This window comes from Lontra canadensis, unplaced genomic scaffold, assembly GCF_010015895.1.
Source record: "Lontra canadensis isolate GAN:19392208 unplaced genomic scaffold, GSC_riverotter_1.0 scaffold3, whole genome shotgun sequence".
NCBI classification, from domain to species: Eukaryota; Metazoa; Chordata; class Mammalia; order Carnivora; family Mustelidae; genus Lontra; species Lontra canadensis.
Genome location: NW_022630997.1, coordinates 52,909,792 through 52,933,267, shown reverse-complemented (window position 1 = coordinate 52,933,267; position 23,476 = coordinate 52,909,792). Strand labels below are relative to the sequence as shown.

General features: G+C 34.1%; 1 protein-coding gene across 1 annotated transcript in view; it reads right to left on the bottom strand.

The window, feature by feature from the left end:
- The window catches only part of TMEM26 (transmembrane protein 26), a 48,344-nt gene that overhangs the window by 5,683 nt on the left and 19,185 nt on the right, over positions 1–23,476 (bottom strand). The window contains exons 3-5 of the mRNA XM_032842342.1: positions 18,765–18,843; positions 13,997–14,110; positions 11,874–12,094 (exon numbers count right to left, since the gene is read on the bottom strand). Of these exons, the coding sequence (XP_032698233.1) occupies positions 11,874–12,094; positions 13,997–14,110; positions 18,765–18,843 (414 nt within the window). The remainder of the gene's footprint in view (positions 1–11,873; positions 12,095–13,996; positions 14,111–18,764; positions 18,844–23,476) is intronic.

Below are 23,476 nucleotides of genomic sequence, written 5' to 3'. Positions count from 1 at the left end.
TAGCCCTGTTGTATCTATAATGTTCAGAATATATTAGAAATATTACATATTGTGCCTAATGTTTTAGGAGGAAAATTTATAAAGTTTTTGGTCTAAGGGAGAGAGGCTAGGATGGTGAGCGATCTCAGAGTCATGTTATATGTGGGATAGCTCAAGAAATTTTATATATTTAAAAGGCTATCATATGGGGGCGCCTGGGTGGCTCAGTGGGTTAAAGCCTCTGCCTTCGGCTCAGGTCATGATCTCAGGGTCCTGGAATCGAGCCCCACATCGGGCTCTCTGCTCAGTAGGGAGCCTGCTTCCCCCTCTCTCTCTGCCTGCCTCTCTGCCTGCTTGTAATCTCTCTCTCCCTGTCAAATAAATGAATAAAATCTTAAAAAAAAAGCTATCATATGGAAAAGGAATTAAACTTATTTCTTCTGACTTCAGAAGACCAATCAGATTCAAAGAACTTTAGTGGTGCCTATAAGAATGCAAATTTTATCACAATAGAGAAAAGTACTCTCTAATAATACCAACTCAAAATGGAATGAGTTACCCTGAGGTTTAGTGAAAATTTTCAAAGAAAGTCTGGACAAAAATTTGTTGAGAAAATTCTGGAGAGGATTTTGCAACAGATGTAAAATAGATTGTTCAATAGATGGTTACTTTTGAAGTTTCTTCTAATCCCAAACTTCAATAATTCTACCAAAAACTCACATGCAATTTGTCTGCAAGGCAGCAGGAAGCAATGGTAAAGAACAAGGTCTGGTGCTATGTTGCTGGAGTTCAAATACCAGCTCCAACCCTCACCAGAGAGGTAGGATGTGGGCCTTCAGTCCCAGATCCATATTTACTGATACATGAACATGACAAGTAATTTCATATCTATATGCTTTAGTTTATCCATATTCCATGTGAGGATAATGATAATAATTTAATAGCTACTAGACTTTATATGATAATTACATTAAGCATATTATAAAAATGTATTAAACATATAAAGCTCTTAGAACAACACTCAAAACAGACTAATTATGAAGGTTAGGTTTTATTTTTTATTACCATATAACCTTGAGACCTTCTCAACTTCTCTTGCCTGCCACAGTTCAACTTATGAAATGGTGATAATGATAGTATCTACCTCATAGTGTATTGTAAAGACTAAATAACTTATCATAACTAAAACCCTAGAACAGTACTTGGAGCACAGAAAGAGATAAACATTACCTAGCAGTAGTAGCAAGCGGCAGCAGCAGAAGCAGCGGCAATGTTAGCAGTAGTATTTTTATTATGTGAACATACCTCTTAATTTTTTTGTTTTAATTCTATCATTTTACAAAATAAGGATAAATATTAAACACTAGCCCTTAGTAAGCCAAATTCTAACCCTACAATATAAACATATATCTTTTGCATATGCAATATCTGAGCACACACAAAATATAGGAAACTGAGTGTTGAGAAACATATTACTAAATTTATCAAAAATAACTTTGGAAAAAATGGCCAGAAAAATTTTAAAGCAGACAAATTTGTACTAAGTCAGATAGTAAACGTTACTCAGGAAGGTTAAAAGGAAAGTAAATAAATCACTGAGCTTAAATGACAATTATTCAAAATGTGAAGGAATTTTGGAGTAAATTTATTCAACATTATTTCCATTGTGTAATTGACTCCCCTAATTGTCTCACCCCATTTTCTCATGTGTAATGTCTTCATAAATGTCAACTGAGAAGCATGTAAGCAGACAATGGACTCTATTTATAAAGAGACAAAAGATCTTGACAAATATAATTATATATGTGAGTATCACTTCTCTACTTGGAAAATTAGGAGGATAAAAGACTGGAATTTGGTAGATCAGTGCACCAGATTTTATGGGTATAAAGTAAAAATAAAGTCATACATTGCTAATTTGCTTAACTGTTTCTTTTTGGACATGTAAATGTTCCTATAGATAAGAGATAAGCAGTGGATAGAATTCACCTCATTTTTACTTTAAAAATTTTTTTTATTTTTTTAGAGAGAGTGTGTGTGAGTATGGGGAGAGGGGCAGAGGGAGTGAGAAATTCAAGCAGACTCCACACTGAGTGCAGAGCCCCAACATAGGACTCAATCTCACAGCCCTGAAATAACGACCTGAGCTGAAACAAAGAGTTGGAATTTTAATTGTTTGTGCCACTCAGACTCCTCTAATTCACCCAGTTTTTAGAAAATCATCAACCTCTTCAGAAAAGAAAAAAAAATAAAGAGAAAAAGTAAATGGGAAAATGAAGTATTAACTGACCTTAGAAGAAAAGCAAAAAGAGTTAAATGAAAAGAAAATACAGTGTAAACATAGGAAAATTCTCCTTTGTGTGGTCAAATACAGTGAGATAACAGTAATGTTATGAGAACGGACTTTTTCCTCTTTAATAAATGATCTGTGTTCAAAAAAAGACTGCACATGAAAAATTATCTCTAAATGTGTAAATAACCAGTTAGCTCTTCCTGGCAATGATATTAATATTCAGAATTGTTAAAAGTGTTGGAAGATGGCTGTCTCAGAATGAAAAGTTCAAAAACCTCTCTGCAACAAACATACTTGACAAATTGTCAAAAATAACCACTTTAGATCTCTAAAAAATCAACCAAAGGCCAAAAAAAACAAAACAAAACAAAACAAAACAAAACAAAAAAAAAACCAAATTGAATAACATTTATTTATGAGAAACTGGTAGAACTTCAGTTAAGAAGAGTGGGAGTTTGAAGCACTATTTTCCATGGGCTATTTTCACACCCCTCCAGCATGGATATGTTAAAGAAAAATTGCATCAGACAGAATTAAACAGGCAAGGAAGACTTTATTGTAGATTATTGCAAAAGGAGAGAAATATTGAGTTCATCCCTACTGAAACAAAAGGCAAGAGAGGTTTTAAGCACTGGAGTGAGCTAGTGCAAGGCTACTAAAGGATATTAGATGGGGAGATTGGTCAACCGGATTAGACCATTTTTTTGTGTGTGTGTTTGCTAATTGGCACTGAGGTAAGTTACGGTTCTAATATCACAAAGAGACAGAGAGATAGGAGTGCTATCTTTCTTGATGATCACATTTTGAAGGGATGACTCTTTCATCCATTAGAAAGATTTCTGGGTAGTAAAATAAGAAAAAGGTTGGAAGAAGACTTAATCTTGAAGGGGCAGAGAGATAACTTATAATTGCAAGTTTTCTAAAGTAAATGCTATAAGGAAAGGGAAGTCAAAGGTCTATACTCAGCAATAGATCTTTTTTTAATTTTTAAAATTATATATCATCATCCTCATTTAATTTAAAAACTTTTAAAAATGATTCATTTTTTATTTTTATTTTTTCATAAAACTTTTCTTTTTTTATGTTCAGTTAGCCAACATATAGTACATCATTAGTTTTTGATGCTTTGTTCCAATGATTCATTAGTTGCAACAGATCTTTTGAAAGTTTAGTCAAACTGAGAGGAATGTTAAGGCTGTCTTGGTAGAATAGTAGTTTTACGAGGGAGGGTTTGACAATGAAAACCAGAGGCCCCTCATGGCCATAGTGTGCTGATTTGGCTTGGAGTGGATTGTGAAATCTTGTGCTTAGAGGTGTGGTCAGCAAGAGTAATAAACTTTGTTGGAAATGAATAGGAGAGACCACAGCCTTGCTACTTTATGGTTGCAATCCCAGTTGGGGTGAACGGTAGACTAACTTGAATTTTAATGGAGAGATTTTGAAAATAAGAGACTTAGATGGGCTAGATAATGTCTCCACATATGCCAGACATGTGTCAGGAAGATCAATGCAAACCCAGTGGAAATTGAAAACTGAGTATATATGAAAACTTTCTGAATTTAAATGTGCTATCCAACTCATACACAGATCCATTGGCAGAGAGTATAGGTGATAAGGGCTTGAAGTGTTTGATCACAAATCCTGTCCAAATCATTGGCTAATCACAAGCTCTGTAGTCATAGCTACAATCCTAATAGGCCATGCTAAAAACAAACAAGCAAAAGAAGGATTAGAAAAAAAAAGGCAGAGACATCAGTGGCTACACTCTAAGGGATGAGAGATTCCTTAGATTAAGTTCAGAAAATTTACGGAGACAACAAAAACAACAACACTCAGAAACCTAAAGTACAGGGGAAGCTTGAGGATAATACATTGCTACAAAATATAATCTAAAATGTCCAGTTTCCACCAAAAATATAAAACATCAAAAAAAAAATAAATAAATAGTGGCTGACCTATACTCAGGAAAAAAAAAAAATCAATAGAAACTGACTCTAATGGGGTTCAGATGTTGGGCTTAATAGATGAAGGCATCAAAGCAACTATTATAAGTATGTTCAAAGGATAAAATAAAACTATGTTCCACAAATTAAAGAAGAATATGATGACAATGACTCAACAAACAGATAATCTAAATAAAGATATATAAACTGTAAAAATAAATAGAAATTCTGTAGTTGAAAATACAAGAGCCAAAATGAAAAATTCATAGCTATACTCTACAATTTGAGTCTGGACGTAGGTTTGAGATGGTAGAAGAAAGAATCAGTGATCTGGAAGGTAAATCAATGAAAATTATCCAAATGGATGAAAAGAGAGTAAAACGGATGGGAGAAAAAACAGAGTGTCACAAACCTATGGAACACATTTAAGTATATTATCTGTAATAGGAGACTCATAAGGAACATGAGAGAATAGACCAGAAAATATGTTTCAATAGGCGACGACTGAAAATTCCTAAATTTGAGGAAAAACACAATTTACAGATCCAAGATCAACAATCAACAAACTTGTAGTAAGGTTAAGGAGACAAGGAGAAATACACCGACATACATCAGTGTCAAATATCCCACGCCAACAGTATCATAAGAGAATAGAGTACCTAAGTTCATATGAGACAAAATAGACTTTCAGACATATTACTAGAGAAAGAGTGACATTTCATAATGAAAAATAGTTATTCCTCAGGAGGATGTTTTAAAAAATTAACATATGCACACCTAAAAACAGAGCCTCAAAATACTTGTAGCAAAAACTGACAGTATTGAAAAAGGAAATAGATAATTCAGCAACTAGAGTTGAAGATTTCAATGTCCCCACTCTCAAAAGTTGATAGAACAACTACACAAAAAATCAGTAAGGATACAGAAGAATTAAATAGCCTAATAACCAACATGACACAACTGACATTTACAGAACACTTAACCAAACAACAGATAAATACACATTTTTTTAAGTATATGTAGAACATTCTCCAGGATAAGCCATACACTAGGTCATAAGATAAGTCTCAATAGGTTTTAAAAGATTAAAATAATTTGAAGACAACAGCAGAACTAAAATAGAAAACAACAGAAAGAAATTTGGGAAATCTCCATATGGAAATTAAATAACTTACTTCTAAATAACCCATGTGCCAAAAGATAAATCACAGTGGAAAATATTTTGAACCATATTAAACAAAAAGATAACATATCAAAGCTTATGGGACACAGATAAAGCAATAGTTAGAGGGAAATCTGTAGTTTTGAATGTCATGTTAGAAAAGCAGAAAGATCTCAAATCAATAATCTAAGCTTCCATCTTAAGACAATTGGGGGAAAAAGAGCAAATTAAATCCAAAGCAAGCAGGAGGAAAGAAAAATTAAACATCAGAGCACAAATCAATGAAATGGAGAACAGAATAACAATAGAGAAAAATCAATGAAATAAAAAGTTGGTCATTTTAGAACATTAACAAAATTGATAAATCTAAAAAAAAAAAAAAAAAACCACCCAAGAAACAAAAACCAGAGAAGACACAAATGACCAACTCAGAATATAAAATGGGGCATAATAAGTGACCCTATAGAAACTGACACAAGTTTAAGGGAATAATATTAAAAAAAACCCTAATATTAAAAACTTTATATGAAAAACTAGATAATTTATTTGAAATGGAAAAATTCTTAGGAATAAAAAAAGAAAAATGTAATCAAGTTTACTCAGGAAGAAATAGAATAACTGACTAGGCTTATAATGAAATAATTATGCTGAATTTGTAATAAAATATCTTCCCAAAAGTAAAATCTGGGCCCAGATGGCTTCATAGGTAAATTCTACAAAATATTCAAAGAAAAAAACAGTACTAATCCTTACAAAGCTCTTGGAAAATAAAGAAAGAAGGGATGCTTTCTGAGGCATTCACTGAATCCAATATTATCCTAATACTAAAACCAGAAAAACATACCATTAGAAAATATTACTATAGATCAATATGCTCATGAGCATAGATATAAAAATTACTAATAAAATGTATGCAAACCCATATCAGCGATACACTGAAACCATTATACACCATAATCAAATTTGATTTATCCCAGGAAGTCAAAGTTGGTTTAGCATCTGAAAGTTATAATACACCATATTTATAGAATGAAAACAACCATGACATAATAATCTTGATAAAAATAGAAAAAGAATTTAACAAAATTCAATGTCCAAAAGAGAGAGGAAGGAAGGAAAAAAGGAAGGAAGGAAGGAAAAAAGGAAGGAAGGAAGGAAGGAAAGAAAGAAGGAAGGAAGGAAGGGACCCTCAGTAACCTAGAAATAAATAGGAATTTCCTCCAACTGATCAAGGGCATCTACAAAGTGTATCTGAGCAAAACCTATACCTATCACATCATCTTTAGTAGTGAAAGACAGAATTTTTATCCTTTGAGATTGAAATGCCCACTCTTACACTTCTATTTAACATTTTACTAGAAATCCTAGCCAGTGTAATAAAGTAAGAAAAATTAATTAAAATCATACAGACTAGAAAGAATGAAAGCTACCTTTACTTACAAATGGCATTATCCTGTAAGTCAAAAATACTAAGGAATATACAAAACTAATAAAGAAGGTGACATTATTGCTGGGTACAAGATCATCATCCAAAAATCAATTGTATTTCTATGTAGTACCAATAAAAACATGAAAATGATATTATGAAATTAAGAAAATAATTCTATAGAAAAGAATAAAATACTTAAGAATAAGTTTAGGAAAAGCAGGACAAGACCTACATGCTGAAAATTATAAAACATTACAGAGAGAAATTAAGGGATATCTGAATAAATGATGAGATAATTCATGTTCACACATTAAAAGACTTAATATTAAGATGTCATTTCTTCATAGTTTGCTGCTTAAATTTAATACAATGCTTATCAAAACTCCAGCAGGATTATTTTATAGAATTTGACAAGCTGATCATAACTTAAACAGAAATACAGAGGACCTAGGATAGCCCCTCACTCCCCCAAATTAAAAGAACAATGTTAGAAGATTTACAGCATCTAGTTTCAAACTTACATAATATTGCAGTAATCACAATAGTGTAGTACTGGCATAAGGATAAATGTATAGAGCAATGGAATACAATAGAAAGTCTATAAAAACTCTAACATGTGTTGCCAATTGATTTTTGACAAAGATATCAAGGAAATTTAATAGAGAAAGGGCAGTCTTTTCAGCAAATATTGCAGAGACAATTGGTCTCTGGTAGGACAAAAAATGTTCTGGGACAGTGCAAAAAAAGGAGACAAAATAAGACAAAACACAAATTTAGATCCTAACTACACACACACAAAAGTCAAGTCAAAATATTATAGAGGGAAATATTTCTGATTTTGGGTGAGGAAAATATCTCTTAGGTATGACTCCCAAAACACTACTTAAAATTAAAAATAAGATACATGGGACTTTATCAAAAAATTTTTAAAAATACTCTTATAGCAGCAATGGCCACGGTTGCCAAACTGTGGAAAGAACCAAGATGCCCTTCAACCGGACAAATGGATAAGGAAGATGTGGTCCATATACACTACGGAGTATTATGCCTCCATCAGAAAGGATGAATACCCAACTTTTGTAGCAACATGGACAGGACTGGAAGAGATTATGCTGAGTGAAATAAGTAAAGCAGAGAGAGTCAATTATCATATGATTTCACTTATTTGTGGAGCATAACAAATAGCATGGAGGACAAGGGGAGATGGAGAGGAGAAGGGAGTTGAGGGAAATTGGAAGGGGAGGTGAACCATGAGAGACTATGGACTCTGAAAAACAACCTGAGGGTTTTGAAGGGGCGGGGGGTGGGAGGTTGGGGGAAGCAGGTGGTGGGTACTAGGGAGGGCACGGATTGCATGGAGCACTGGGTGTGGTGCAAAAACAATGAATACTGTTACGCTGAAAAGAAATAAAAAATTTATAAATAAATAAATAAATAAATAAAATACTTTTTTTTTTTTTTTTTTTTTTTTTTTTTTAAACAGAGACAGATGCAAACCTTAAGAGACTCTTAACTACAGGAAACAAACTGAGGATTGCTGGAGGGTATGTGGGTTGAGGGCATGGAGTTGTGAGCACTGGTTGTTGTATGCAACTGATAAATCACTAAATTCTCTGAAACTAATAATATAGTTTATGTTCATTAAATTGAATTTAAATAAAGAAATTTAAAAAGACTTTTTAAATGACAAAAATGAAAAGCAAGCTGTATACTGGGGGAAAAAAATCACATTTATGTATCTAATGAAGGACTTGTGTCCAGAATATAAAGAATATAAAGAACTCTTAGAATCTCTTACAATTCAACAACAAAAAATCAATCCAACCCCCCGAAATGGGCAAAAATTTGAACAGACACTTCACTGAAGGAAGATATAGGATTAGCTAATTAGCACATGGAAAGATGTTCATTTAGTCATTAGAGAAACAGAAATGAAAACTACAATATGATACCACAAGAACCCAATAGAATGGTCATAATCAAAATACTGAAAAAATGGTAAGGATGTGAAGGAATGGAATATAAAAAGGTACAGCCACTTTGGAAAACAGTTTGGGAGTTTCTTAAAAAGTTAAACATGTACTTAACATAAACCCATTCATTTTAATCCTAGTATAGACCAAAGAAAAATGAAAACTGATCTATTCAAAGGATTTTAGTGTATGTTTATAAGCAACATCATTTTTAATAGTAAGAAGATAGCAGTATGCATGTATATCAATGAATGAATGAATCAATTTGAATGAACAAATAAAATGTGGTGTATGCATGTGGCATACTATTCAGCAATTATAAAGGAACTCACTACCAAATACATGCAACAGTGTGAATGAATCCTAAAAGCATGCTAAGTGAAAAAGCCACACACAAAATGCTACATATTTTATGATCCCATTTGCACAAAATTTCTGGAAAAGGAGACTCGGTACAGAAAGAAAGCATATCAGGGGTTGCTTAGGGTTGGTCATGGGAGGAGTGAGAATTGACTCCAACCAGCTACAAGGAATCTAGATTCTCACGATGGTTGCACATCAATAAATTTATTAAATATCATTGGACCACAGAATAGTTGAATTTTATGGTGGGTAAAGTCAAGCTCTTAAGAAAAATTTGTAGCATCTCACAAGTCCATGTAAATTCATAAGAATTAGTCAAATGAACTTAAAGTGGGCATATGGAAAGAAATTGACTTAAGTTAAAAAAAATTGGATTTGAGGTATTTAGCAAGGATACAGGAAAGAGAAGTAGACATCATTTCAGTGTACACATTATTGAAGATTTTCTCCTAAATCTTTTAGCCCAAATTATGGAATTAAATAAAATAGAAAATAAAATGATATAAAAATAGGTAAATGCTAAGTGGGTTATAGTTAAGAAGCCAAACAAGTGAACATCTTTTATGGCACATTAAATTTATTTTTCATGATTGTCTTTTTGAATTTAAAGGGGAAAGCTCTGCCTCAGTGTGAGTTTGTCTGTCCTTTGAAGAGATAGATACTTGTTGTGTCAATTCTTACAGTATTGATGAGACCAGTGACAAAATTATGAGTCAGAAGGTGAGCTTTAAGAGGGAGAAAAAATTCTAGGTTATTTCTGGGCCTCGACTTTGGAGTGATGGAGGCATTTGGGAGTGGAGACTACATATACACTGACACAATGCAGTTATATTAAAAATAAAATGACTTCAGTCTGAGACCACGAAGACTGAAAAGAAATTTTAAAACAATAACCATGGTGGTGTACTTTATTTGATCCCTTCTCAGAATATAATGCGAGTTTGAAATAAGAAAAAAAGATTTTTGAAACATATGATTAATTTGTATGTGGCAGAAGAAATTGCTGAATTGAAATCACCTATGTTGGGAGAGGACGGTGTGTCCAGAATTTCTCTCACCACTTACCATTTGCTCCCAGTCTCCACCTAGCACATTGCCTGGTACATACTAGATAATCAATCTGCAGCTGATGAATTAATGAATGCCTCATTATTTTCGAAGATTTTTTTTCTGGGAAATTAAGATTTTATTGATTAACTTATTGAATATTTAACATCTATTGGCAAATACTGATCTATAAAATGCATGTTGGTGTTATTTGTGGATGGGCCTAATAAACAGACCATTTAAGTAGCCAAGTTTGGCATTTCTCACATTTATATTACCAGCTCCACAAAACATATCCCTCCTGAATACTCCATTTCCTACCGCATATCCCTCTCATCTCCCTAGATATTAAGCACATATGTGTTTATTTCTATATAGGTATAGCTAGTCATATTTATTGTTTTATGTCCTTGTCACTGTGCCTGTAGTTATTTATTGTTTTTATGTTCTTGGTTATGGTTCTTCATGTTTTTCTTGTAACTCCATTGTATTACAACTGTTTTAAAGTATCCGAGAACTTGTTATACAATGTACAGCACTGACCAAATATAAGGTATTAAAGTTACAAAATTGACATCAATATTTTGAGGACAACAGATCAACTTTATTTGTATTCTTTTTAAAATTCTATGTCTACTTAATAAAGTGTAAGAAAAATTAGTGTAACTGAAACAGGAAATGATCATGTAAAGGTAACCCCTGGTTACAGATATACTTACTGTTATAATTGGGATATTAAGTTTACTCAGTAAGTTAGTGTATTTTGCTCAGCTTTATGTTTCATTATTTGAGAAACACAGCATAAAGTAAACTGTAGCATTAAAAGCCAGCTTCATTGCAATTTATTTTTATAGCATAGTGCAAAACAACCCAAGCTGAAAGTACATTCAGGCAGTGAGACTTAAATCCCTAAAGGTAAGAAAGTGGTTCCATAAACAGATGTGATCATGGATTCTGAGTTTATTTGCTTGTGGCAAAAATAAAAGTACCAACTCAATAAGTTTTAATTTATAGGCATCTACACCAGAAGGCCTTTAGGCACTTTGAACAAAACTGACTAAAAATAAAATTTAGTAAAATAAACCTAATATGCCCCATTCTCCATTCACACCAGGGAATATAAATTCACAGCTAGGTAGAGAGGAGAGATTTCTCTATGTCTTTTCTAGGTGCTTTCCTGGAATTGTAGCTATGCTATGCTCTAGAAGAGAATTTTATGATTGGCTGCATTTCAGGACACTTGAGAACATGAGAGAGGAACTACGGATGATCATTCCACCTCCTGAAGGTTTTCTAACAACCATGGCCCCACCTAACACATGGTCACGCAGAAGTATAGAGCTTTTCTGTTCTCACCCAAAGGAAATATTGCTTGCCCTTTTTCTTCAGCAAGAAGTTCAAATACACACACACACACACACACACACACACATATATATATATACACACACACACATACATAATACACTGGCTGGTACCTAATATGTATCTGAACATTTGGAAATTCTATGATTCTATCATTGGACATATAATAGACTGAAAATCCTTATTTGTGTAGAATATAAATACATATATTTATATTCATATAATAGACTGAAATAGACATATAATAGACTGAAAATCCTTATTTGTGTAGAATACAAATAGACAAGCATGGGGGTCCTGACCTTGTAGGCCTGCTTACCTCACATTTTGTTCTTCCAGGGTCTCACTTGTGAATTCCAGTATGTCAGCAGCTGTCCCCACAAACATAAGGAGAAGTTGAGAGAGTTGGTCCCGAGTGATCCCTCCTCCAATGGGTAGAAGCCATCTTCCAATTATGAGCATTAACAAGAATGTCTGATGGAGTCCCAAAGTCCAAACTTTCTCACATACTGTAGATAAGTTATTTACAAAAACTTGGGCCTGTGTAACAAAAATGTCATACAGGGAGAAGACTATGAGCTACCACCTTGGAGAGATATGCCTTCTTCACCATGGCTTTCAATCAAGAGTTAGCTTTTGTGGAAGGTCATTTTCAGAAAAATGATTTCTCACTTACTAAAGAAAATAAAACTCCTTTCAACTGGACATTCTGGGGGGAAAAAGAGGCTAAGATGGTCCGTAAAAAGGGGCAGCCTTATAACAAGAAATAATTTAAACCTCATACTTGTATTATAACATTTGATACTTAAAGAGCCAATTTGATATGTTTTAAAGATCATTTCTTGTTTTACTCTTCTCCATAACAAAGTATTGCACACAGAAAAACTGTTTAAATACCATATTAAAATCACACACAAAAAAATCCTCTATTTTTTCTTTCAGGGTTTTCAAGTCTGAGTTTACTAATCTGGGAATATTTTAACATAGTACAGGTATCTTGTTTTTTACTGGTTTAGAGCACTATTATATCAAATAAGAAAATGCATAATAATGTTTATTCATTACCTAAATGCAAAGAAAGAGATTAACTGTAGTTATTATTTTTATTCTGAATATTTAGCATACTATTGAAAAATCCATAAGCTAGCAACCAAATTTTATTCTGCTCTTAATCTTGAACTCAGAGAAAAATTTATATCCCTTTCATGGATTCTGAATGGTATCTCTTGCCCATTTAATTTCCAAATAAGTTTTAAAATATATTATTGGCCCTAAAGTCTATAACCTTTTTTTTTAAGATTTTATTTATTTATTTATTTGACAGAGAGAGATTACAAGTAGGCAGGGAGGCAGGCAGAGAGAGAGGGGGAAGCAGGCTCCCTGCCAAGCACAGAGCTCGATGCAGGACTCGATCCTAGGACCCTGCGATCATGACCTGAGCCAAAGGCAGAGGCTTAACCCACTGAGTCACCGAGGTGCCCCTAAAGTCTATAATCTTTTAAAGACTATGGGATTGTATGTCTCCAGTGGCTTGGATAGTTGATTCCAACTGATTTATACAAGTAACTTAGCTATGTTTGTGCAAAACCTATTTATTACCCCTATTGATGACTTACTGATGTTGAGCATAGAGGTAGAGGGAGGATAAAGGACAAGGCAGGATGCTAACCTGATTGAAGCCATGTGTGAAGATCAATGATTTTTCATTTACACAGTGTTTCATATTTTTTCTATTGGACTTCACATACATCCTACTTGATTCTCACAGGACGCATACTAGGCAGGGTGGATATTAATATTTTCAGTTAGATGAACAACTGAGACACAGAGTGATTAAGTGACTTGTTCAAAGTGATATCAGTCAGCTGTGATTGGAGCTTGAATTAGAATCCAAGGCTAATTCAATTAAATCTCTTAGAATCAATAATCTATCGTATTGTTGAAAATGTGACTTATTGGTAGGGAGGGGTCTGGGCCTTGAGTCTCCCCCATATACCATTTTATAATAGGCCATGGTTAGTTTGACAAATATCAGGCAAGTGAAGAACAAAAAACTGATTCATTTTGGTTGGAAATCTTCCCTATTTTGTTAATATATACTCTTAAAAACATATAGGCGAGGTCTCAAACTTTTAAGTATATCATTCACTCACAAATAATATGTATCTCACCTTGTACATGTAAGATCTGACCTGTTAAAGGCTACTTAATGCTGCAAGTTAAATATATCTATTAACATATATATGATATACGTGACTATTGTGTATATTAAATATGTTTAATAAATAAAAATACAATTATTTCATAAATTCCTGAGCCAAACGATTAAACAACTGGCAAATTTCCTTAGGGAAGAATGAGCTGAAAGGTGTAGAACATGTTATCCTCTGAATGAAAGGTGATTTCCTATACCCTTTAAAATACAGTGGAAAAATCTCTCACCGTCCTAATAAGATCATCTGCTCCATTGTCTTGGTCACTTGATATCAGAGTTTGATTGAAGTTTTCTTTGCTACTGGAATTTTGTGATGTTCCTTCAGATTGGCTACTGCAATACTAAGAATTTGGTACAAAGCCAATATGTTAAAAAAAAAAACACAGTATGTAGAATTTAAAATGGCTTCAATTATCTAAGAGATTATGAGTAGATATGTATATTTACACACTATGCACAAATATTTCCAAAATTCAGGTTATAGTCTTAAAATAGAAAACCACTTTTTAATTAATATGAGATGAAAATCAACTATACACGTTTTACTTTCCCACAAGTCTATGAGGATGTAGTCTCTAAGTTCATTGTACAGAGCTGCAGAATTTTTAAGTTCTTATTTTAATTTCAGTTAGTACACATAGAGTATTATATTAGTTTCAGGTTACAATATAGCGACTCAACAATTCCATACATCACTTGGTGGTCATCATAACAAGTCACTGCTTAATCTCTGTCACCAGTTTCCCCCATTCCCCCGCCCACCTCCATTCTGGTGAATATCAGTTTGTTCTCTATAGTTTGTTTCTTCATTTGTCTTTCATTTTTTCCCTTTGATTGCTTGTTTTCTTTCTTAAACTCCATGAGTGAAATCAATGGTATTTGTCTTTCTCTGAATAACTTATGTAACTTAACATTATATTCTCTAGTTCCATCCATGTCCTTGAAAATGGCAAATGGCAAGACTTCATTCTTTTTTGTGGCTGAGTATATATACTTAGTGTGTATATATATACACTATATATATACACTCATATATATATATATGAGAAGCAGCCCAAAGCATCCACTGACAGAAGAACAGATATATATATCTGTTTCAAGATTGTTTAGCCTATTCAGAGTCTTTGGTTCCATGCAAATTTTAGGATTGTTGGTTTTGGTTCTGTGAAAAATGCTGTTGGTATTTGAGAGCTGTACAATTCACAGAGTAATAACTGGGGTTCCTTTTTTGAAACCTGGACCAGTTGTAGAACAAACAAATCAATAGTGACACCATGAAAACATGTATGATCTGGTCAGAACATCCATTCTTAGAGTTTATTTCTTGTCCAGAAGGATATTTATCTAAAATAACGTTTGCTTAAGCAGGTAATCCAATTATTTTCAATCTTGCCTGTTAAACACTGAGACAACCAAAAAAATTAACATGTTCCTCTATTAAAATATGTATTTTAGTGTCAGTTTGGAGGTCAACTTAGGTTTATGGAAACTTTGACAAAGACCCAAACTTGAAGTTTTTCCCTTTTGGTTCCTTCATTTTGCATGTAAATTTCTACAAGTTAACTGTGCATGATTTTTATCCAGATGCTAGGAATCTGAGGTACAGAAAAAATATGTAAGAAAGAAAAAGAGTGGTACTTGAAAATATAAGTTTAGCTAATGATTATTTCACAAATTAAAAAAAAAAGTTTAAAAAAAAGTTGATTTTTTTCAAACACCTGCAAGGCTAATATACTTTTGAAACACACACATACATATACACACATCACTACCATCATCATCACCACCGCATAACAACACTCACATATTTGGACTTAGAAAGTATTTTTTTAAATGCTAATGCTGTAAGAAGTGTATTTTTCTTAATTAGTCTAGATACTACATCAATCAATCTATAAGCTACTTGAAAAAATAAAAGAAAGTCTGTCAAGAAGCTATTTTTTTCTACTCCCCATCAAAACAACTAGTGTTATGGGTGAAATGACAGGAATACTTAGGAAACATGACCATGTGCCATATCTCTAGGAGCAAAAATCTAGCTGTTTGCACACTTTTATTTTCTGTGCAGCTAAGACTCCATGGAAAGATAATGAAGATAAAAAATTAAATCTTTGAACCAAGCAACAAATCCTCCTTGCAGAGTAGCTTTGTGAGAATCAAAAGGGCAAGAGGAAATAATTTTGATCACTTTATTCCATAGGCATGAAATCTATTTATTAAAGTGGTGACCTTGATATGTTTTTTTTCATCCTTAGCACCAAAATCCATAGACATCTGATTATTACAAAAAGAAAAAAAAATTCATCTGCCCTGTAGTGGCCAACAGCTTGTAGTCCATATTATGATATTGCAACCTGAGTCCCATTCCATTCTTGTAATTCTACTTGTTACAAATTGATGAAATTTTTCCTTTAAGTGACAGCTTCTTGGGACTGCAAAGATCAACTGGTTTGATTCCTACAACCTAACCTGGCTTGTATTGTTTTTATGGTAATATTATTTCCATTTAGCATTGTATAGGTGAGTTCATTTAGATGATCTGGGTACAAACAAGCCACTTTTTCATGGGTCTTAAAAACTCTTATTGCTTCAAGAATATTCCTTTGGGTCAAACCAGACCCTAACCCCATCAAGACCAGAAAGTTTCCATTGCTTTAATTCTGCCACTTCATAAATAGACCTAAGAATTATGGTCATAACTGTTATCATAATCATGTTGTTTCTAGTCATGTGGACCTAGGCAAATGCAGAAATGAAGGTACAGAACTGATCACCTCGTAGGAATGTCTTCATGAGATAGGTCAGGATGTTTTCCTAATGACAAGACATAGGTTAGAACGTTTAGGATGTAGAATACATAGAAAATGTGAAAAGAAATTAAATCACTAATCTGTCATGAAAAAAAATCAGGTAATTTTGATAACTCCTCTAAAACATAGAACACAAAACTGAGAAAGGCAGTGTGGTTTAACAGAGTGGCTGTTAAGACCTAGGTGCTAAGCCCCAGGACTGTTATTGATTAGCTGTGTGACCTTGAGAAAATTACTTTAACGTTTCTGTCTCGGCGTCCTCATCAGTAAAGTAGAAATATATATAACATGCCTAACTCATGGAGTTGATGAGTTCATAAAGGAGAAAATGCATTTGAAAATACTTTGAAAGAAAGGACTACATAAAGAAAAGTGGTTATTATCACAATCAAATTTTTTTAAATGAATGGACTAAGAGAATTGCTGTACCTTCCTTTATTCTGCCATTTTTCATTTCTTTAAATGCAATTCCAATACTGTTTTGTCTCCCTTACGCTTACCTTTTTCTACTTCCATCTCTGCCCACCCTGCCCAATTCAATCTTTGGGCATTCATTTTAATTCTTAGTGTCAAAATGAGTCAAATCCATTACTACTAAAGGTCCAATTTCTTTTGTAGTATGAAAATTAGAGAGGTACTGCCTGGGGCTCAAAAATCTTTTTTTATCAAAAAGAAAGCTTTTGGTTGCATGCTATTTGTTGTAATGGGATTTGACCTGTATATCAATTAACTGTGCAATGCATTTATATTATAAAATCATTTGGGGAAATGAATTGTTATTGTGGATGATAGTCATGTTATAGAATTGGATGTGAAAGAAAGAAATGATTCAAATCACCAGAGCTTATTTCCATCCCCCTGAAAGTAGTAAGTAGTAAGGAAATTGAAACAGTCCCCTAACTCCTTATGGTACGGTTTTTAAAAACCATGACAACTTGAACCAGCCAATCTAGTGCTACAAAAATATTTTGCTACAGTCATAGAGATGCCTATGACTTTAATATTTTTAAACAGGGGATTTAAAGCAGATAAATGTTTTCCTCATGCTTATTTTATTGGTATGTGCTTGTGGAATTCTTCAGAAATAGTCCACAGAACTAAATTCCCCTGTGTGTGCCTAAAATTTGGAGCAAGCATTTTCCAGACAAGGTTTGGATATCTGAAACATACATCAGAGGCTTAACTTTACTATAAAATGACCAACTGCAGCAAAGAAATCTGTATAGGGGCAAATTCTTATCTTGAATAATGCATTATATCAGTGAAAGTACTATAATAATATTATATCATAACTACAGCTTATCTATAACATAGCCCTATAACCTGACCCAGAAGATGTGAAGTCCAGGCTGGCATCTGGTGGAGTCTGCCTTTTGCAGTGTGGTACAGGAGCATTAATAGCAATAGATTGTGAATCTAATCCAGATCCTGATACCTGGGGCTGCCCATCTAAGAAGCAACTCACTTAAAAATCAGTAGCTCTTTCTCTCTGTATAGATTAGGGACTCTCATTGGAAGCCATTGTTTATTTTTTAAGTCAGTCCTTATACATGTAGCACACCTCTCCCAGTGGTAGATCTCATACTCTTCTTTTTAACTCTTCTTTTTAACTCTTCTTATCTGGCTCCAGAGTAGAATACCTATTTCACTAAAACAGCTCATGGGACCCTCAAAAAGGAATCTTTTGTAATCTGTAAGGTCTGTATTTTAAGACAGACTGTTTTTAGTAGCCCCTCCAAGTTTCATTGCATTTACATAGCAGAGTCTAGACAATGGGGTTTCTTTTTAATTTCTGCTACTTTTATTTTATAGGATGCTAGATTATTGAGCCCTGCCCATTTTCAGTACAATACAGGAATTCACTGAATCTGCGAAGTTTAAAACCCAATTTTTACACACAACCCTCCCGTACCCCATGTAAAAAACTCTAGCATATTTGAGGTCAGGAGTGCTTAAGAACAAGATCTTTAACGTAAGTTGTTAGCTAATTATATAATCTTAACTCTTAACTGTAACATTTTTATTGGCTTTGATAGATCATGAATTCACTTTCTTTTGCTAATGGCCTCTTTTTCAATTCTTGATAACTCCAATTCCTTTGAGAAGTGCATTTCTGAAATAAATTATAGTATGAAAATAGTTTACTGATAAATATTCCACTTTCTTACTTTCCAAAGGGACATACCTGGGTCTCATCGTGCATTTCAAGAAGCCATAATGATGGAACAATGCTAATCAGATATAAAAATATGGCTGGTGAAAACCTGTAAAAGAGAGGGAAAAAGTTCATTTAAAAAAAAAACCCTTTTTTAATTAAAGAAAAACAAATACACATACCCTGATCACATTGAGTTAAACCTTTTTATCTCAAGTGTTTATTTCAATGGGGATAAAAGCATTATGTGATTTCTGCCATATGGATTGTAGAGAAACAAAGTAACTGCAAAAGGCACTAGCAGCTGTCATTCTCACTGAATTTCTAATCCAATTAATAGAAGTTAATTTTAATATGGCTTAATGGGACACTGCCAACTAGTTTCAGGCACAAAACTGGGTATTTTGTATTTAATATGTTTTACAACAAGCAAATACAGCAATAGTAAATCTTCTTGGATTTTTTCAAGATTGCAATTTCAAGAAGATTAGCTACATTTTTAAATATTATCCTGGAATTCTGAAAGCTCAAATAGTAACATCCTACTAGAAGACAAAAATCAGATGATAATGAATAGGAATGAACAAAATCAACTGACTTTGTGATATCTGATAAACCTAGTAAAAATTAAAATGCATAGAAACAACAACAGATGAAGTGCTTGGTATTGTTTTAAAAGGCTATCTATATTCATTATTTGCTGGCTTAAAATTCAGAGGGTAGTCCAAAGAGTGGGATTTATAGTCAAACATATTTAGGTTCAAATACCAGTGGCTCTGTCTGCTTCTTAGTCCACAAAATGGAGACAGTCACTTAATAGTCAGCATACCAATATACCACAGACTGGGTAGCTTAAACATCAGATAGTTATTTTCTCACAGTTCTGGAGGTTGGAAGCATGGTGAGGTCTCCCTTCCTGGTTTATAGATAGCCTCCCTCTTGCTGTATCCTGGCCTTACATGGCCTTTCCTCAGGGCATGCACATCACAAGCAGAGAGAGACAGAGATCACTCTCTTCTCCGCTTAAACGTTGACCAATCTTATTGGATTAAGATCCTACCCTTATGACATCTTTTACCCTTAATAAATTCCTAAAAGCTATATCTCAAAATAGAGTCACACTGGGGGTTAGGGCTTCAGCATACAAATTTTTGGGAAACACAGTTTAGTCCAGAGTGGTCCCATTTATCTCACAGAGGTCTTTATTACACTTTCTATAAAGCAGTGCATGGCAGAGGTGGGTATTCCATAATAGGGAACTACTATTAGTATTTTTATAGGACATTATATAATGAAAATATACCCTTAGAAATTCAAAATAAGATAAAAGTAACATAGTTTCCAAATTTATTTCTTAAAATTGCACCTCTATCATTTTAGATAGGACTATTGCTTTATAGGCCATCTCAAAGAAAAAAATTGTGAGTTAATATAATTTTATTAAAATACTTTAAGTATATGCATGTGATGGTTTAAAATGGTTTGAAAAACAGAAATGTTAATTGCTCAACAAATAGAATTACTTTAGATGAAATGGTATTAAAACCATATTATCATAATCCAGGAGAGAAAAGTGAGCAAACCTAAAAGGAAGAAAGCATCTAGAATGGGCTTTTTCAAGTCTGTTAACAATTTCACTAATAGTGCATTTCAGCTTTTGGAAGCTGAAAGGCTTCCCTCAACGGGAAGCCTGCTTCTCCTTCACCCACTCCCACTTGTGATCCCTCTCTCATCCTGCGTCTATGTCAAATAAGTAAATAAAATCTTTAAAAAAAAATAAGGAAAATTTATTCCTTGACCTTACATATCAAGGGAAACATCAGGAGAGAGTATTTCCTTTGTGAGATTGAGAAAGGAAATGAATTCCAATTGCAAGGACATTTGGAATATGTAAATGTTTGTTCGGCTATGTCAAATGTTGACTGGATTGCAATTTTGTTGACTCTCTAGGAATTAATTTTGGACTGACTTCCCTAAAAATATCATAACAATAATATCCAGGGAAACCATGGACTGACCATATAATAACTCTTGAAAGAGGTTCAACATGAAACAAACAACCCTTAACATCTTGTATGCATAAGAATGATTTCTATAATTGGAAAAAAAATACTACCCTATTTCAAGGTATTTCCTCTAATTAGGAATCTAGTTATGTAAAAACAAAAACAAAAACAAACCTAAAAAACAAAAACAACAACAAACTTTAAGATCCGAGATTGTCTACATTACCTGCCACAGAACATCTAAATTCCATAATCGGACATTCAAAGCCTCCGTATTCTAGTTTTTCCACTTCCCTTTTCTCTTCCTGCACTACATCCTCAAAACAGAACGTTTTCTACAAAGATCCCCTCACTTCAATCTGTCTTCATAATCTTTTTCGACATAAGTGAGAAGGGGGTAGAAAGAAGATAACAGGCTGAGAGCTTAGGAATTTACCATATTCAACTTAGTCCGTAGCGTTTCTCCCCATATGTTCTACCCTCCTAACCCTATACCGGAGAGGATTTGCTGGAATTTTGGGAGGCTTCCAGGAAGAGTTACTGGTGACGTGGATAGCATGCCTAAGTGATCAACAACAAATCACCATCCAGAGCTTCCTCCTGTCCTTCCTTTCTAACTCCCCTGTAGTCAGCAGTGGTAGTTGTACAGCTGAAATTAAAACAACAAGCCTTATGGAGAAAATAGAAGTCTCTCTTATCTAGGGAAGTATTAAAACATGTCTAAATATATTTTATTTTTTTGGATACGAGGAATACATTTCAGCCACATATAGCATATGTTTTGTTTGACCGTTTGTCCCTGTTAAGAACAAAGTGCTCCTTGCTCCATCAGCTTGATTAATCTGAGAAGAGAGGTTCTGAAATGACTTTAGAGGAAACGTCCCTCCAAATTATGACTGTTTTGGAATGCTCTCCTCTTGCCTCTCTAGCCATCAACATCCTACCTATATTTCAGAGGCATAGTAGGACTTAATCTTAGCTTATATTTCTCTTGTGACCTAACACATTCTCCACTATTTCATGATTATGTGTATATTAGCCTTAGCTTTCCTAATACAGGCTCCTAGAAGGCAGATTCTGTCTTATTTATATTTATCTCCCTCCCTTCTTTCTTCTCATTCATCTTTTCTTCTTCTCAGTGATGTCAGATGTCTTACTAAGTCTTTAATAAACACTTATTAAGAAAATGCTTAAATGTTTGAGTGCCTGAATTTATGAATAAAGTGGAGGGCATAGAGGATACTGGCATCTACAAAGACCTTTTTTATGCCCATTTCAGGAGATCCAGTAGCAAGTACACCCCTGGAGTTGTGGCCTGTGAAGAATTACTACACAAACCTAGGAGACCCAGATTTGAATCACCTGTTCCAAGGCACATCTTCCAAGGTAGTGGAAATTTGCTACCTTCCCTATGAGTCAATGTCCTCATCTATAGAATGGAGATAAAATATCCAGGTCATAGGATGGTTGCGAGGATGAGAAGAGAGAGTGTGTGTCATGGGCCTGATAGTGTATGGCTCAACACATGTGCATTGCTGCCTTACCTAGGCTCAGCTCTGCAAGTAAACTCATAGCTACATATTCAAGACCTACACCTAAAGAGGACCAGAGGATACCAGGTTAGAAGGCTGTTTCTTCAAATAACTCACAATCAATCCTATTGTCAAACTATAATTCCCCAAATGAAACCCATTTAAGACCTCTTGAATCAGAGGAAATTGTTTGCACTGCTAAAGACATCATTATCCTTAACTCCACATTTGATGTTAAGGCAAATCCTGTCATCCAGTCATGATTTACACAGGTCATTTGCCCATAATGGCCTACAGAATGCTGCAAAGTCAGGGCCCTGCCTACTTCTTGGGCTTTGTCGCTTTTTCTTTTTTTCCTCACTGTGCTCCCATAACATTGTTTTTCATTCAGTTCTGGAGAAAACCTACGTACCTTCCTAACTCAGGACTTCACACATGTGTTTCTCTCTTGAAACATCTCTTTCCCCCCACTCTTCACCTGATTATTTCCTTCTCATAGTTCATGTCAGATGTAGGAGACCCTGTGGAAGAACTTTCCTGGTCCTCCAGTCTAAATTAGATCTCCTTGTTATACTTGCCCTATAGGATTCTTCATTTTTACCCTGTAGATCTTCAAAATTTATAATTATATATGTGCACATGTGTGAGTGTTCGCTGGCACTTAACTGTCTCCCAGCAACTGTAAGTAGTATAAGCACAAAAGTTGTGTGTTCATCCTTATATCCTCAGTGCCTCCCATAGTACTTGGCTGTGTGTTCTCCACAAATATTTGTTGACATGGTAAGGTCCTGGTTGATTTAAAATTTCTATTTTCTTGACACTCTGTTGCTTGTTTGACTAGAAACCTCTTCCTGATATATCACATTAGTTGATTCTTATCAAAAGTTTTTTGAGGGAAATTAATTATTCTGTTCTTACATGAATTTAATATTGTTTTGCTACAGAGTCAAGATGGCGGAGAAGTAGCAGGCTGAGACTACTTCAGGTAGCGGGAGATCAGCTAGATAGCTTATCTAAAGATTGCAAACACCTACAAATCCAACGAGAGATCAAAGAGAAGAAGAACAGCAATTCTGGAAACAGAAAATCCACCACTTTCTGAAAGGTAGGACTGGCGGAAAAGTGAATCCAAAGCAACGGGAAGATAGACCGCGGGGGGAGGGGCCTGCTCCCGGCAAGCGGCGGAGCAACGGAGCACAAAATC